Source organism: Pristiophorus japonicus, chromosome 9 (assembly GCF_044704955.1).
Source record: "Pristiophorus japonicus isolate sPriJap1 chromosome 9, sPriJap1.hap1, whole genome shotgun sequence".
Lineage (NCBI taxonomy): Eukaryota > Metazoa > Chordata > Chondrichthyes > Pristiophoridae > Pristiophorus > Pristiophorus japonicus.
This window is the reverse complement of record NC_091985.1, coordinates 170,299,364-170,316,271: the sequence shown is the minus strand read 5'-3', so window position 1 is coordinate 170,316,271 and position 16,908 is coordinate 170,299,364. Positions and strand designations below refer to the sequence as shown.

At 48.0% G+C, this 16,908-nt stretch overlaps 1 protein-coding gene across 8 annotated transcripts in view; it reads left to right on the top strand.

Annotated features, from left to right (window-relative positions):
• dzank1 (double zinc ribbon and ankyrin repeat domains 1) overlaps positions 1 to 16,908 on the top strand; it is a 133,544-nt gene that overhangs the window by 28,912 nt on the left and 87,724 nt on the right. For all 8 annotated transcript variants that reach the window (XM_070890116.1, XM_070890115.1, XM_070890118.1 and 5 more), the window contains one exon: positions 5,719 to 5,834. In XM_070890116.1, the coding sequence (XP_070746217.1) occupies positions 5,719 to 5,834 (116 nt within the window). The remainder of the gene's footprint in view (positions 1 to 5,718; positions 5,835 to 16,908) is intronic.

The window sequence follows — 16,908 nt, the reverse complement described above, 5'->3', positions numbered from 1 at the left end:
TGCCATTCCTGATCGCTGCCAGAATTTGCATACCTGGTCCACAGGTGAGGGCAGGAGCTACTTCATCCGAGATGCATTGCATGATCAAATAGCTGCCAGCAGTCACTGTTTGGACTCGCATGTCAAGAATGCCTACTTGGGTGAGGTACTGGAGGCTGGTATCTTTGGAACAGCAAAGAGTCAACGGGAGTTCAATTGGATAGCCCACGAAAACAGACATGGGGGCTAACCGTGCTGCCTGCTGTTTTAAATGGTTACTGCATGCAGCCAGCGCTACCCGTGCTATTCATTGGCCGCATGCATCAGCAGGGGGCCCAATATGAACTTAATCTGTGCAGTAAAAGATTGAAGAATGGCTGAACATGTGAGAGAGGGCGTGCACCAAGGTTTTCTGATAATGCACAGGATGTACAAGACATGGAGAGAAGTAGAGACATACTGTATCTGCAGGGGGCAGGAACACATGTTCAGAAGACACTAGGTAGAAGTAGCGGCAGCGGTTAATACCAGGAGTGTTACTCCAAGAACATGAATGCAGCGCAGGAAGAAGTTTAACGATCTAACACGAGTTGTCAAGGTGAGGGACTCCAATCTTCAATGGCATGCTCTACCAACTGCACCACTACCGTTGTCCACTGCTCAATTCACTATACCCCCATTCACCTACCAATAATCTCTATCAGTCAATACGCAACCCTTCAATTCATATGGTTTACCTCGCCCTCACATACTTAGCACTGTTACAACCCTTGCATCCACAAATCATAGCTTGCTCACACTGGCAACTATTCAACCATGACAGCCACATCACCTAAACATATTGCAGGACACTCACTGACACACCGTCCTGTTTCTTGCAGAAGAAGGTGGCACATAACAGGAGGCAGTAGGAAAGAGCTGGAGGAAGACAAGTGCGCCTGCACGTTTTAACCCTCATGAAGGAGACAGTGCTGGCCATCATGGCAACTGGTATCATCGAGGCCGTGGACACTAGCAGGGCTAAAGCAATCGATGATGAGGGTATCTGCATCATAATCCTCCTTCTCTCTTCCTACTTCACCCTCATCTCACAACCTCTTCTGAGTGAGAGGCTGCAGAGGGTGTAAGCATGCACTTCTTACTTTCTCCTCTCCCTTCACCACAACCCAATCCTTAATCCTTTTGCATTTCAGATACACAAGAAGTGGAACGTTCCCAGTCAGTGGAGGAAGAGAAAGAAGACAGTGAAGATGAAGAGAGAACGTCACACGATCTTACACTCGCAGACACTAGCTCAGGGACTGACACTGAGCGTATTTTAGAGACTAGGATAGAGGAGGGATCTATACATAGTGAGACCTAGCTTGCTGGAGGGCAAGGTTGCACATTAGTTCTGCTGCAGAAGAGTTAGATAAGGACTATGATGGCCTAGGCTACAGCAGAAGGCTGATGGATGTACATAACAAATGCTTGTTGCATTGGGTATCCTACCAGAAAGACTGCACACAATGTCGAGGAGCATGTTAGAGTCTGGCCCGGGGCTTTGCGCAGAGCTTGGAGCCCATCCTTTCCAAGATGGAACGGAGGTCACCTCCATCAGCACACCAGTGGAACCTACCATTGCAGCACAAACAGCTCCATCAAAGGTCTGAGTGCTGTAATGGAATCTCAGACTGTTGCCTTGCAAGCTCAGACCACTGCCATTGTGGCTCTGGATAATATTCACAGAATCATAGAATGGTTACAGCACGGAAGAAGGCCATTCGGCCCATCGAGTCTGTGCCAAATCTCAGCTAGGCCCACTCCCCCGCCCTTTCCCCGCAGCCCTGCACATATTTTCCCTTCGGATACTTATCCAACTCCCTTTTGAAAGATTAGATTGAGTCTGCCTCCACCACCCTCTCAGGCAGTGCATTCCAGATCCTAACCACTCGCTGCTTAAGAAAGTTTTTTCTTACATCGCCTTTGGTTCGTTTGCCAATCACCTTAAATCTGTGTCCTCTGATTCTCAACCCTTCTGCCAATGGGAACAGTTTCTCTCTCTCTACTCTGCCCAGACGCCTCATGATTTTGAACATCTCTAGAAAATCTCCTCTCAATCTTCACTGCTCCAAGGAGAACAACCCCAGCTTCTCCAGTCTATCCACGTAACTGTAATCCCCCATCCCTGGCACCATTCTTGTAAATCTTTTCTGCACCCTCTCTAAGGCCTTCACATCCTTCCTAAAGTGCGGTGCCCAGAATTGGACACAATTCTCCAGTTGGGGCCGAACCAGTGTTTTATACAGGTTCATTATAACTTCCTTGCTTTTGTACTCTATGCCTCTATTTATGAAGCCCAGGTTCGCGTCAGCCTTTTTAACCGTTTTCTCAACCTGCCCTGCCACCTTCAACGATTTGTGCACATATAGTCCCAGGTCTCTCTGTTTATGCACCCCCTTCAGGATTGTACCCTTTAGTTTATATTGCCTCTCCTCATTCTTTCTACCAAAATGTATCACTTCACACTTTTCTGCGCTAAATTTCATCTGTCACATGTCCGCTCATTCCACCAGCCTGTCTATGTTCCTGAAGTCTATCACTATCCTCCTCACTGTTCACTATACTTCCAAGTTTTGTGTCATCTGCAAAATTTTAAATTGTGCCCTGTACACCCAAGTCCAAGTCATTAATTTATATCCAGAAAAGCAGTGGTCCTAGTACCGAGAGCCCTGGGGAACACCACTGTATACCTTCCTCCAGTCCGATAAATAACCGCTCACCTCTACTCTCTGTTTCCTGTCACTTACTGTTCAAAAGTGTTTCCAGGGCATCACAGCAGTCCATCAATCTATTCCCCAACAGATCAGCAGGATCGCTGAAGCGCCTCCCCAGGAGAGTGGCAGTGGTTCCATGGAACGCGAACCTGCTGTCCTCTCTCAGCATGACAGCATTCTTGCTCCCAGCCTGCTACTCCACCAGTGCCCTTGCTGTTCCTTGTCAGCCAACCAGCTGCAGCCCAGGCCGAGATGGTGCAGTCTGAAGCCCAGCCCTCTAGGCCCAGTGCTACTCGAGGTCACTCTCCAAGGTCGCCTGCAGTCTCCTCAATTGAAGGTCAGCAGCCTTCCACCAGCCATGCTGCAGCCACTGAGGAAGCACGTCATAGGAGCACTAGGATGGACAGAGGCACATGAAAGACAGGCGCTAAGGGAATGCACAGGGTGATTAGTTTAATTTTGTATGAATTATTTAATGATTGAATTTATAAAATTGAATTGGAATGTGAATTTTCTGGTGGTTCTATTTTTGTGTTGTTGGAAAGAGGACGATGTGATGGTCAGTGACAGAGGAAAGGTAAGGAATGTGGGACTGTCGGTGAATGGGAAGGTGTGGATGAGGTTACTGGTGTCACTCATGAATATTCCGATCACATAGAGCCCGGGCAAAAAGGGGCAGTCTACATTGTAGCCTCCCTGTTTCTCCATTGTCTGTTGCACTTCCTCCTCCTGCTCCTCTTCCTCGTGCTCCTCAGCTTCTCGCCTGATAGTTGGCGGCAAGAGCTGTTCCCTCATAATGGCCAGGTTGTGCAGCATGCAGCACACTGCCACACATCTTGTACCCACTCAGCTGAGTACTGCAGGGCTGTCCCAGAGCAATCCAGGCATGGGAGTATTGTTTGAGGATGCTGGTAGTGTGCTCTATAATGTTTCTTGTGGCAGCATGGCTCTCATTGTAGGTCTGCTGTGCACACGTACGTGGGCTCCTTATTGGAGTAATGAGCTTTGCCATGAGCGGATACCCCTTGTCACCCAGTTACCAGCCTTTGACTTGCCTTGTGGGTCAAGTACAGGTGGAACAGAGGACTGCCGCAGAATGAAAGAATCGTGACTACTGCCAGGATAACGGGCATTCACCTGCATGATGCGCTATCTGTGGTCACACACCAGCTGCGCATTGAGGGACTGGAATCCCTTTTGGTTCATGAAAATGGCTCAATTCAAACGAGGCACACGCAAGGCAATGTGTGTGCAGTCAATGGCACCCTGCACTCTTGGGAAGCCTGCAAATCATGGAAAACCTCCGCCTGCAATTCGTGCTAAATCTCCACCTGCTTGTCTCTGACAAGAGGGAATGAGGTGAAAAATATTCTCTTTATTTTGAGAGCACAATGAACTCCCTTATATAACTCTGCACTGCAAATTTTGAGATCTTGCTTGTATCTCCAACAGCAGCCTTAATGGAGTTAGATACATAAAAGTTAAGAGCGGGGTCACCTTGACAGCTACAGGCAATGCTGTTCTTGCCCAGCTTTGAGGTTGCAGTTGTGGCATCAGCAGTTGGCAGATTTCAGTCATAACCTCTTTTGTGAAGTGAAGACATCTCATGCATTGGTCCTCGCTGAAGTTGAGTTATTTTGAATTGCTCCCTGAAGTCCCTTGGTGGATATGGCCTCCTGCTCAGTGACTTTCTCCCCCTCCTCCTCCTCCCTCTTCTAGCAGCTTGTCCTGCTCTACGTGGCCTCTCTTCATTCTCCCAGTCATATTCAGTTCCAAGAGGAAGCCCTACCAAGCCACCTATGTCTGGAACAACTTCTTTCAGCACAATATTTGATGTGACCAGCACCAGCCACACAACTCCCTGTCGAATATTCAAACTTTAAGTAGTGCTGGTGGCGGGGGGGGGTCCTTCATTCCGTTTAATGTCGCGTTCAGCTGGGCAAGAGTAAGACAGGGCTGGAGTGTGGTGTTCGAAAATGGCAGCAGTGGCTTCAGATCAGCGTGCACATTGATTTACGTCATTTACCAAGATGGCTTCCTCTGCACTTGCATGCGCATCTCGGACCCCATTTTCGCGCCTTATGTGGCCATGTAGCGCCTAAATAGGCATTACAAAATTAGATGGAAAGTAAAGTGGAAAACATGGGGCAAAGCATCCTAACATACATTGGGAAGGAATAGTTCCCTCCAAAGAGAAAACACAATCTACTGTGCTGTCTGCTTTCTCGTTTTGACTTGCATCCCCAAGGTACACTTGTACCACTCTCTGCAATTTCTTTGGTGGTAATTGTAACTTAATACATCTGTTGGGGAACTGACGGGATCGGATGCATCGCTGGTTTTACACCCGCCCATTATTACTCGCCATTGAAGTCACTGGAAAGTAATACTGAGCGAGGGTAAAGGTAGCATTCCACCCGATCCCACGGGTTTCCTGCACGGTGATTTAGGCTAAAATGACCCCTGATATATATGTAGTAGACTTGTGACTAAACCAGTGGTAGAAATGGAGATTTAGGCCGTATCTTCAAATCCCTCCATGGCCTCGCACCTCCCTATCTCTGTCATTTCCAGTCCCACAACCCCCCCCCGATGCTCCTTTAATTCTGTCCTCTTGAGCATCCCTGATTATAATCGCTCAACTATTGGTGGCCGTGTTGCCTAGGCCCCAAACTCTGGAACACCCGACCTAAACCTCTCCGCCTCTCTACCTCTCTTTCCTCCTTCAAGATGCAAAGCTTTTTAGGGTCACCTGCGCTAATTTCTACTTCAGCGGCGTCAAATTTTTTATCTTATAATACTCCTTTGAAGTGCCTTGGGACCTTTCACTACGTTAAAGGCGCTATATAAATACAAGTTGTTGTTGTTATTGGGATAGCACTGATGAATAACTAGTTAAAAAATGTGAGAGTTTCAAATGAATTGTCTGCACTAATTATAGATGGCAGGTGAATGCACATTTTAATTGTACCTTTATTACTAGAAATGAAAATAGACGGCAGCAGTCAACACAAGTCATTTATGGGCCCGCGTTTCCTGAGCAGTCGGTTAGGAACTGCACATGACCCTACTTCAGCCCTTCAGTCCTACAGGTCCCAGGTAAATACTCTGTTATTTTTTCAATGCTGCAAATAGAAATAGTTATCTTAGTGTGAAGTACAAATAAGGGATCCCTCGGAGTGAATTGCAAAGCAGTGTTCTTACTAGATGCATTGTGACAAAAAACTCTTGAATGGTTTATGGCCATCATCTGTACCTGTCAACCATTTTACAGCCTGAAAGTCATTCCCATTAACAGGTCATAGTTTGTATGATGTGATCTTCTTCTTTTAGGGCACATTGGCTGTCATGGTCAGCATCAGCAGTTTTTAATGCACAGTCTCTCACGGACACTGGGTTAAAATGTCATCATCGCTGGGTCAAAATCCTGGAGCTACCTACCTAACAGCACTGTGGGAATACCTCCAGAATACAGACTGCAGCGGTTCAAAGAGAAGGCCCACCATCCCCTTCACAAGGGCAATTAAGTATGGGCATTAAATGCCGGCTGTAATGTATTTGCTTCATGGGTTCTTTGCTTAAGAATTCATAACAACACATTGCTATTAAGAACGAGTTGGTTTATTAGCAACTGTTTAACAATCACACTACACATTACCAGTTCATCCACTAGGCTCACAACTGCATACCTCATCGTGAATGACCAAGACCCAACTCGCTGGGGTTTTATTGAGTCTTGTGACCATCACATGACTGGCTAAGCCACTCACAACTCTACAACTATTTTGTGTAAAACCATAAATCAAGTGCCCCGTTATTAACGGGGGGGGCGGGGCACTAAAACCGACAATTAAACCAATGAATTTTTAACCGGAAACACAAATCAAATTAAAATTTGGTTGCCGGGGGTGATAATGCACTCCAGTCCCTCCGGTGCCCACCTCTCGCGGAAGGCCGCGAGTGTATCGGTGGACACCGCGTGCTCCATCTCCAGGGACACCCTGGCTCGGATGTACGTGCGGAAGAGAGGCAGGCAGTCAGGCTGAACGACCCCCTCGACCGCCCACTGCCTGGACCGGCTGATGGCCACCTTGGCCATACCCAGGAGCAGTCCAACGAGGAGACCTTCCGACCTACCTGCGCCCCTCAGCACAGGGTGCCCAAAGATCAGGAGTGTGGGACTGAAGTGCAACCAGAATTTGAGGAGCAGCCCCTTCAAATAATGGAAGAGGCGCTGCAACCTCGCACATTCCATAACAGCATGGAACACGGACTCCTCCAGACCGCAGAAATTGCAGGCGGCCTGGGAGCCCGTAAATCGACTTAAAAACTTATTGCAGCGTGAGGAGGTGCGTCGCTGAGTCGGGAGCAGCGTCGAGGAGGTGCGTGGAGAGGCGTGAGTTCCGGGGCTAGCGAGAGGCCTATAAAGGCGCAACGTGGCGGCAGTCGGGAGCAGCGTGAGGAGGTGCGTGGACAGGCGAGCCGGTGCAGCTACAGGGAGAAGGCAAAAAAGTAGAAAGAAACAGAAAGGTGACGTCACAGCCAAGGGGGTAAGTGATTGGCTGGTGATTGGTGAATTGTTTTTCTTTTTTCTCTTCGATAAAGGTGAGTAAACTTTAGCATTGTTGTTGCTAATTTAAGTGTATGTAAGGGTTAAGTCATGGCAGGAGAGCTCGGTCACGTGATATGCTCCTCCTGTACCATGTGGGAACTCAGGGACACTTCCAGTGTCCCTGACGACTACGTGTGCGGGAAGTGTATCCGCCTCCAGCTCCTGACAGACCGCGTTGCAGAATTGGAGCTGTGGGTGGATTCACTCTGGAACATCCACGATGCTGAGAATGACGTGAAAAGCACGTTTAGTGAGTTGGTCTTACCGCAGGTGAAGGGTCCACAGCCAGCTAGGGAATGGAAGACCAGCAGGAAGAGCAGTGCAAGGAAGGTAGTGCAGGGGTCCCCTGCGGTCATCCCCCTGCAAAACAGATACACCGTTTTGAGTACTGTTGAGGGGGATGACTCATCAGGGGAGGGCAGCAGCAGCCAAGTTCATGGCACCGTGGCTGGCTCTGCTGCACAGGAGGGCAGGAAAAAGAGTGGGAGAGCGATAGTGATAGGGGATTCGATTGTAAGGGGAATAGATAGGCGTTTCTGCGGCCGCAACTGAGATTCCAGGATGGTATGTTGCCTCCCTGGTGCAAGGGTCAAGGATGTCTCGGAGCGGGTGCAGGACATTCTGAAAAGGGAGGTTGAACATCCAGTTGTCGTGGTGCACATTGGTATCAACGATATAGGGAAAAAAGGGATGAGGTCCTACGAGACGAATTTAAGGAGCTAGGAGCTAAATTAAAATGTAGGACCTCAAAAGTAGTAATCTCAGGATTGCTACCAGTGCCACGTGCTAGTCAGAGTAGGAATCGCAGGATAGCTCAGATGAATACGTGGCTTGAGCAGTGGTGCAGCAGGGAGGGATTCAAATTCCTGGGGCATTGGAACCGGTTCTGGGGGAGGTGTGACCAGTACAAACTGGACGGTCTGCACCTAGGCAGGACCGGAACCAATGTCCTAGGGGGAGTGTTTGCTAGTGCTGTTGGGGAGGAGTTAAACTAATATGGCAGGGGGATGGGAACCAATGCAGGGAGACAGAGGGAAACAAAAAGGAGACAAAAGCAAAAGACAGAAAGGAGATGAGTAAAAGTGGAGGGCAGAGAAACCCAAGGCAAAAAACAAAAAGGGCCACTGAATGTAAAGGGGCTGCAGGAGGGGTCAAAACTAAAAATCATGGTTTAAAAACTAGTATTAAAACACTCTACCTAAACGCACACAGCATTCGAAATAAAGTAAATGAGTTGACGGCACAAATCATTACAAATGGGTATGATTTGGTGGCCATTACAGAAACGTGGTTGCAGGGTGGCCAAGACTGGGAATTAAACATACAGGGGTATCTGACGATTCGAAAAGATAGACAAGAAGGGAAAGGAGGTGGGGTAGCTCTGTTAATAAAGGATGATATCAGGGCAGTTGTGAGAGACGATATTGGCTCTGATGAACAAAATGTTGAATCATTGTGGGTAGAGATTAAAAATAGTAAGGGGAAAAAGTCACTGGTCGGCGTAGTTTATAGGCCCCCAAATAATAACTTCACAGTGGGGCGGGCAATAATCAAGGGAATAATGGAGGCATGTGAAAAAGGAATCATGGGGGATTTTAACCTACATATCGATTGGTCAAATCAAATCGCACGTGGTAGCCTGGAGGAGGAATTCATAGAATGCATACGGGATTGTTTCTTAGAACAGTATGTTACAGAACCTACAAGTGAGCAAGCTATCTTAGATCTGGTCCTGTGTAATGAGACAGGAATAATAAACGATCTCCTAGTAAAAGAACCTCTTGGAATGAGTGATCACAATATGGTTGAATTTGTAATACAGATGGAGGGTAAGGAAGTAGTGTCTCAAACGAGCGTACTATGCTTAAACAAAGGGGACTACAGTGGGATGAGGGCAGAGTTGGCTAAAGTAGATTGGAAACACAGACTAAACGGTGGCACAATTGAGGAACAGTGGAGGACTTTTAAGGAGCTCTTTCATAGTGCTCAACAAAAATATATTCCAATGAAAAAGAAGGGATAACCAGCCGTGGATAACCAAGGAAATAAAGGAGAGTATCAAATTAAAAAACAATGCGTATAAGGTGGCCAAGGTTAGTGGGAAAATAGAAGATTGGGAAAATTTTAAACGACAGCAAAGAATGACTAAGAAAGCAATAAAGAAAGGAAAGATAGATTACGAAGGTAAACTTGTGCAAAACATAAAAACGGACAGTAAAAGCTTTTACAGATATATAAAACGGAAAAGAGTGACTAAAGTAAATGTTGATCCCTTAGAAGATGAGAAGGGGGATTTAATAATGGGAAATGTGGAAATGGCTGAGACCTTAAACAATTACTTTGCTTCGGTCTTCACAGTGGAAGACACAAAAACCATGCCAGAAATTGCTGGTCACAGGAATGTGGGAAGGGAGGACCTGGAGACAATCACTATCACGAGGGGGGTAGTGCTGGACAGGCTAAAGGGACTCAAGGTAGACAAGTCCCCTGGTCCTGATGAAATGCATCCCAGGGTATTAAAAGAGATGGCGGAAGTTATAGCAGATGCATACGTTATAATCTACCAAAATTCTCTGGACTCTGGGGAGGTGCCAGCGGATTGGAAAGCAGCTAATGTAACGCCTCTGTTTAAAAAAGGGGGCAGGCAAAAGGCAGGTAACTATAGGCTGGTTAGTTTAACATCTGTAGTGGGGAAAATGCTTGAAACTATCATTAAGGAAGAAATCGCGGGACATCTAGATAGGAATAGTGCAATCAAGCAGACGCAGCATGGATTCATGAAGGGGAAATCATGTTTAACTAACTTACTGGAATTCTTTGAGGATATAACGAGCATGGTGGATAGAGGTGTACCGATGGATGTGTATTTAGATTTTCAAAAGGCATTCGATAAGGTGCCACACAAAAGGTTACTGCAGAAGATAAAGGTACCGGTGTCAGTGGAAATGTATTAGCATGGATAGAGAATTGGCTGGCTAACAGAAAGCAGAGAGTCGGGATAAATGGGTCCTTTTCGGGTTGGAAATCGGTGGTTAGTGGTGTGCCACAGGGATCGGTGCTGGGACCACAACTGTTTACAATATACATAGATGACCTGGAAGAGGGGACAGAGCGTAGTGTAACAAAATTTGCAGATGACACAAAGATTAGTGGGAAAGCGGGTTCTGTAGAGAACAGAGAGAGGCTGCAAAGAGATTTAGATAGGTTAAGCGAATGGGCTAAGGTTTGGCAGATGGAATACAATGTCGGAAAGTATGAGGTCATCCACCTTGGGGAAAAAAAACAGTAAAAGGGAATATTATTTGAATGGGGAGAAATTACAACATGCTGTGGTGCAGAGGGACCTGGGGGTCCTTGTGCATGAAACTCTTTTATCCCAAAAAGTTAGTTTGCAGGTGCAGCAGGTAATCAGGAAGGCGAATGGAATGTTGGCCTTCATTGCGAGAAGGATGGAGTACAAAAGCAGGGAGGTCCTGCTGCAACTGTATAGGGTATTGGTGAGGCCGCACCTGGAGTACAGCGTGCAGTTTTGGTCACCTTACTTAAGGAAGCATATACTAGCTTTGGAGGGGGTACAGAGACGATTCACTAAGATGATTCCGGAGATGAGGGGGTTACCTTATGATGATAGATTGAGTAGACTGGGTCTTTACTCGGAGTTCAGAATGATGAGAGGTGATCTTTTCGAAACATTTAAAATAATGAAAGGGATAAACAAGATAGAGGCAGAGAGGTTGTTTCCACTGGTCGGGGAGACTAGAACTAGGGGGCACAGCCTCAAAATACGGGGGAGTCAATTTAAAACCGAGTTGAGAAGGAATTTCTTCTCCCAGAGGGTTCGGAATCTGTGGAATTCTCTGGCCAAGGAAGCAGTTGAGGCTCGCTCATTGAATGTATTCAAGTCACAGATAGATAGATTTTTAACCAATAAGGGAATTAAGGGTTACGGGGAGCGGGCGGGTAAGTGGAGCTGAGTCCACGGCCAGATCAGCCATGATCTTGTTGAATGGCAGAGCAGGCTCGAGGGGCTAGATGGCCTACTCCTGTTCCTAATTCTTATGTTCTTATGTTCTTATGACTGCTCCGTGCACCACCCTCCAGGCCAAGTCCCCAATAAATAGAGGGAGGACTCCTGCGTAGAGAGCACTCCATCGGGGACCCCCGCCTCCTCCGGACCGCAAGATGGTGCACCATGGTGTGTCCAGACAGCAGACGAGGTTGGCAAAGTGGAGAATGTGCAAGAGCAGCCTGTACAGGAATCCCCTCTGCGCAGTCAACAGCTCTATAACTCTTTTAGTTGAAGACAAAATAAACAATTAAATCAAGTGCCCCCTGATTAAAAAGGGGGAGGTGGGGGGGAAACACTCCAAACAGTTTTCAAGTGCCCTTTTTAATGTTCTTTTTTGTTTTTTGTGGGTTTGTTTTGGGCACTAAAACTACAAATTATACAAGTGCCCCCTGTAAAAGGGGAGGGGGACACTAAAACCCGGCAATAAAACAAATTAAACTTTACAACAGATAAAATCAAATTAAAATTTGGTTGCCGGGTGCACTCCAGTCCCTCCGGCGTCCACCTCTCGCGGAAGGCCGTGAGCGTACCGGTGGACACCGCGTGCTCCATCTCCAAGGACACCCTGGCTCGGATGTAACCGCGGGAGAGAGGCAGGCAGTCGAGCTGAACGGCCCCCTCAATCGCCCATTGCCTGGACCGGCTGATGGCCCCCTTGGCCGTGCCCAGGAGCAGTCCTACGAGGAGGCCTACCCGCTCCCCTCCGTACAGGGTGCCCAAAGATCAGGAGTGTGGGACTGAAGTGCAGCCAGAATTTGAGGAGCAGCCCCTTTAAATAATGGAACAGGGGCCGCAACCTCACATACAACATACACATAGAACACGGACTCCTCCAGACCAACAGCTCTACAACTCTTTTGTTGCAAAACAAAAATAAACGTTAAATCAAGTGCCCCCTTATTAAAGCGGGGGACACACACTCCAAACACTTTTCAGGTGCCCTTTTTTTTTAAGGCACCGAGAGGCAAATTATACAAGTGCCCCCTGACTGGGGGGGACACTAAAACCGGCAATAAAAAAAAATTAAACTTTAAAATGTATAAAATCAAATTAAAGTTTGGTTGCCGGGGGTGATGATGCACTCCAGTCCCTCCGGCGCTCATCTCTTGCGGAAGGCCGTGAGCGTACCGGTGGACACCGCGTGCTCCATCTCTAAGGACACCCTGGCCCGGATGTAACCGCGGAAGAGAGGCAGGCAGTCGGGCTGAACGACCCTCTCGACCGCCCGCTGCCTGGACCGGCTGATGGCCCCCTTGGCCGTGCCCAGGAGCAGTCCTACGAGGAGGCCTTCCGACCTACCCGCTCCCCTCCTCACAGGGTGCCCAAAGATCAGGAGTGTGGGACTGAAGTGCAACCAAAAATTGAGGAGCAGCCCCTTCAAATATTGGAACAGGGGCTGCAACCTCGCACACTCCATAAAAACATGGAACACGGACTCCTCCAGACCAACAGCTCTACAAACCTGTGAGCATACTCACAGGTGCGTACATTACACCGGCCTTGTCAGCAATACTCATATTCCAAGAATGACAGAAAAATGTTAATGGTGAAAGATTAAAGGAGGCAGGGAAGGCGCGGTGGGAAGAGTTCCGGACGGGAATCCAAAAGTTCAGGTTTCCCAGATGTCCCTGGTAAAATTAGCAGCAAGACGAGTTTTACATTTTTTCACTGGGTTTCCTGCCTGACAGCCAGCCAGATTGACAGGCTACCTGCCTGTCGGGTGGGAAAACCTGCAGCACCAGGCCACAGCTGGGGAGCAGAGAGAAGGGAAGGAGCGATCATGGGGGGGGGGGGATTCATGGTTAGGGGGGTGAGATTGTGGTCTGGGGGTGCTCGTGGTCAGGGGGAGAGATTGTTGTTGGGGAAAGATTGTGTCCGGGGGAGAGATTGTCGTGGGTTGGAGAATGGGGGGAGCCTGGTCAAGGGGGAGAGCGTGAAGGTTGGGGGGATGGAGGGTCAGAGATTGCGGAAGGTTGGGGAGATCGGGGATTGGAGATCGTGGAGATAGGGGGGTCAGCCGATGGGAGGAGGGAAGCAGGTAAGCTTGTTGAACCTAGCCCACAGGTAGTGCTGTAAATGCACTTATCTTATAGATCTTGTCCTTCTTGACAACGTTTACCTGCCGGGTTTCCCGACCGGGAAACCTGGCTGAAACGAATAAAAAATCAAAAACATATACAAATGGAGGTACCGAGCCTCCTTAAATTATTTTACCGACTGACCCGTCTCTTGAGAGCGGATTGGTCACCCGACCCGCCTCCGAGTTTGAAATTTATAACATTTTAACTTCTCACCCACACCCGACCCAACCGTTCTTTGGGGTTAAAATGATAAACCAGCTGTTGATTACTGGGGAATGAAATATAACATTAAATAATGCAGGATATAGCAATAAAGCTTTGGCCTCTCAGCTCTAAGGACATGTGATCAAATCCTAGGCTCTACTTGGTTGCTCTCCATGCCCGAGTCTATAATGTGGGAAAATGTGAGGTTATCCACTTTGGTAGGAAGAATAAAAAAGCAAATTATTATTTAAATGGAGACAGATTACAGAATGCTGAGGTACAGAGGGACCTGGGGGTCCGTGTATATGAAACACAAAAAGTTAGTATGCAGGTACAGCAAGTAATTAGGAAGGCAAATGGAATGTTGGCCTTTATTGCAAGGGGGATAGAGCATAAAAGTAGGGAAGTCCTGCTACAACTGTACAGGGTATTGGTGAGGCCACACCTGGAGCAGAGCTGGTCTCCAGTTGTCTTGGTTAATCCTTGCCACTGGACCAAGACCTAGCTCTGTCAAGCCCGTGTGGTGGCTGGTATGCAACGGCCACCACATGTAAAAAAAATCCATGCACTTCAGGATGTAGTTCGGGATCTGGAATATTAGGTCCTTCATTGAAACACCTGTGAACTCATCTCTTTTTGGCGTGGAAGCAAGTCATCCTCGACACGAGGGAATGCCTAAGGAAGGACTGTATACAGTTTTGGTCTCCTTATTTAAGGTGGGATATACTTGCATTGGAGGCAGTTCAGAGAAGGTTCACTAGTTTGATTCCTGAGATGAAGGGATTGCCTTATGAAGAAAGCTTGAGCAGATTGGGCCTGTACTCATTGGAGTTTAGAAGAATGAGAGGTGATCTTATTGAAATGTATAAGATTCTGGAGGGGCTCGACAGAGTAGATGCAGAGAGGATGTTTTCCCTCATGGAGAATCTAGAACTAGGGGACATAGTTTCAGAATAAGGGGTCGCCTATTTAAAACGGAGATGAGAAGGAATTTCTTCTCTCAGAGGGTTGTGAATCTTTGGAATTCTCTACCCAGAGAGCTGTGGAGACTGGGTCATTGATTATATTTAAGGTGGAGATAAACAGATTATTGAATGATAAGGGAGTGAAGGGTTATGGGGAGCGGGCAGGGAAGTGGAGTTGAGGCTAAGATCGGATCAGCCATGATCTTATTGAATGGCGGAGCAGGCTCGAGGGGCCAAATGGCCTACTCCTGTTCCTATTCTTTATGTTCTTATAAACTTCTTGCCTGAGTTGTTAGATTGCCATCCCAAAGTGCTCCATCCAAAGTGAGATGAGATATGGTGGGAGGAGGCTCATGTGGAGCAGAAATACCGGCTTGGACCAGTTTCTGTGCTGTAATTCTAGGTAAGAATACAAGACAAGACTCGAAGGGCTAAATGATCTACTCCTGTTCCTGTGTTCCTAGAAGCACTCCTCCTGTGGCCTACTTGCGCTGGTGCCAGAGGAGGGAAAATAAGATGTCTGTGCACTGGCACCAACAAATGGAAATGACACCATATAAAGGAATCTTACATCACATGTCTTCAAACTCGAGATCTGCAAGATCATCAGATTTTTGTCCATTTGTAATTAGAATGCCACATTTGTTGACGTACTAGGATGTTATTTCTGGCTACAGACAATTTAAACGTTTTTGCAACGATTGCACTGTTTCCTTTGGACACCTTCTGGGAGTTGGGACAAAAAATCCTTGGAAGCGTGTAGCTATTTGCAGGACTGCGGTCCTTTGGGAACACGTCAGTATTTGCAAAGGGTCCCTCCCACACAGAAAAGTTTGAAAACCATAACATGTTGAAATGCTCCACAAGTTTACTTGTACATTCAGATGCAGCTCCGCCAGAAAGAGACTCTGAAAGATTGGACCAGACATTCACATTATGCACCTTATCACCGCTCGAGCTGTTACACTGGTTCCGTTTATAAAAATATTAAAAACTGGACATTCAAATAGGATTAGGATATAGGAACATAGGAATTTCTAGACGAAAAAAGACCAGGAGTCAAAATTCAATACCGTCCCGTTTGGGGGCAGTAACCGAGGCGAGGCCGGACTGCTCAAGTCCCGCCCAGCCGCGAAATTGGGGTTACTGCCCCCGAGAGGAAGTGGAGCGCAATGTCGGGCCCTCCACTTCCTCTCGGGGATGAGACCGGGGCGGTAAGGCCGCGAATTTTCCAGCGTTAGGCGGCCTCTCCGCGTAGCGCTGGCGTGAGCACAGGCCCATCCTCTTCCATTAAAGGGGAGGACACGCTGCGAGCTCTGCAGTGGGGCGAGGGGCCTGCACCCGCCGCTGGGAATGCGAGGTGCGTGGCTGCAGCCCCGGTACAGGCACGGGATGCCGGGCTGCGCCATTGCGGCACGCACCCCGCGGAATACACAACAGGAAGGCCGGACCGGTAAGTCTGCCGGCAAAAAAAAAAATGCCGTGCGCGCCTCCCCTTTACTTTCCGGCCCGGTTCCTGACCTGCGAGTCTGGCGCAGACATCGCCCGCGGCGGCCTCACGGGACGCTACCCAATTTCCACTGCGGGCGAAAAGCGGCCCGGGGCGCTATCAGCGGGAGCGGGGCGCTGCTGGTTTGCACCTCCGCTAACTCTCGTGCAATGTCGTGGGAGGCGATACCCTCCCCCCCCGGGCGAGAATTCGTTGGCGCCCCATGGGGCTCTAGGGGGAGGCACAAACGATGCGAATTTCTTCCCCGCAAGATCCATGTAGTCCATCCTGGTAGTTACATGGTACAACAATACTGGAGCTGTCAATCATACCAATCAATCTTTATCAGTTAGTCCAAAACCAGCCCGAACATGACACCAGGAAACCACGGGTGATGGATGAGCTTCGGGTACCTGTTCCTCCCAAGCATGCTCCCCATTATATAGTGCCATTGTGAAATCAAGCTCATCGTTCTCAATGCTTAGAAATCCTATGCTGATTTTAGCAGAAATAAAATGGATGAGGATCAGCTGGTTTCCGACAGTGGGCGAGCTGGCTAGTTGGAGAGTTGCATAACCCTCCCTTTTTCTACTGAGCTATTTGGCCCAGCCGGTGGGTAGGTTAGCAAATACCGAAAACTAATAACACAGGGGCAGAAATCTCAACGTCCAGACCTTCTGGGATTACTTCACTTTTGTCTTGTCATTTATGTGTTTTATGTACGAAGTACTTGCATCTTCCCATTTGTAACTT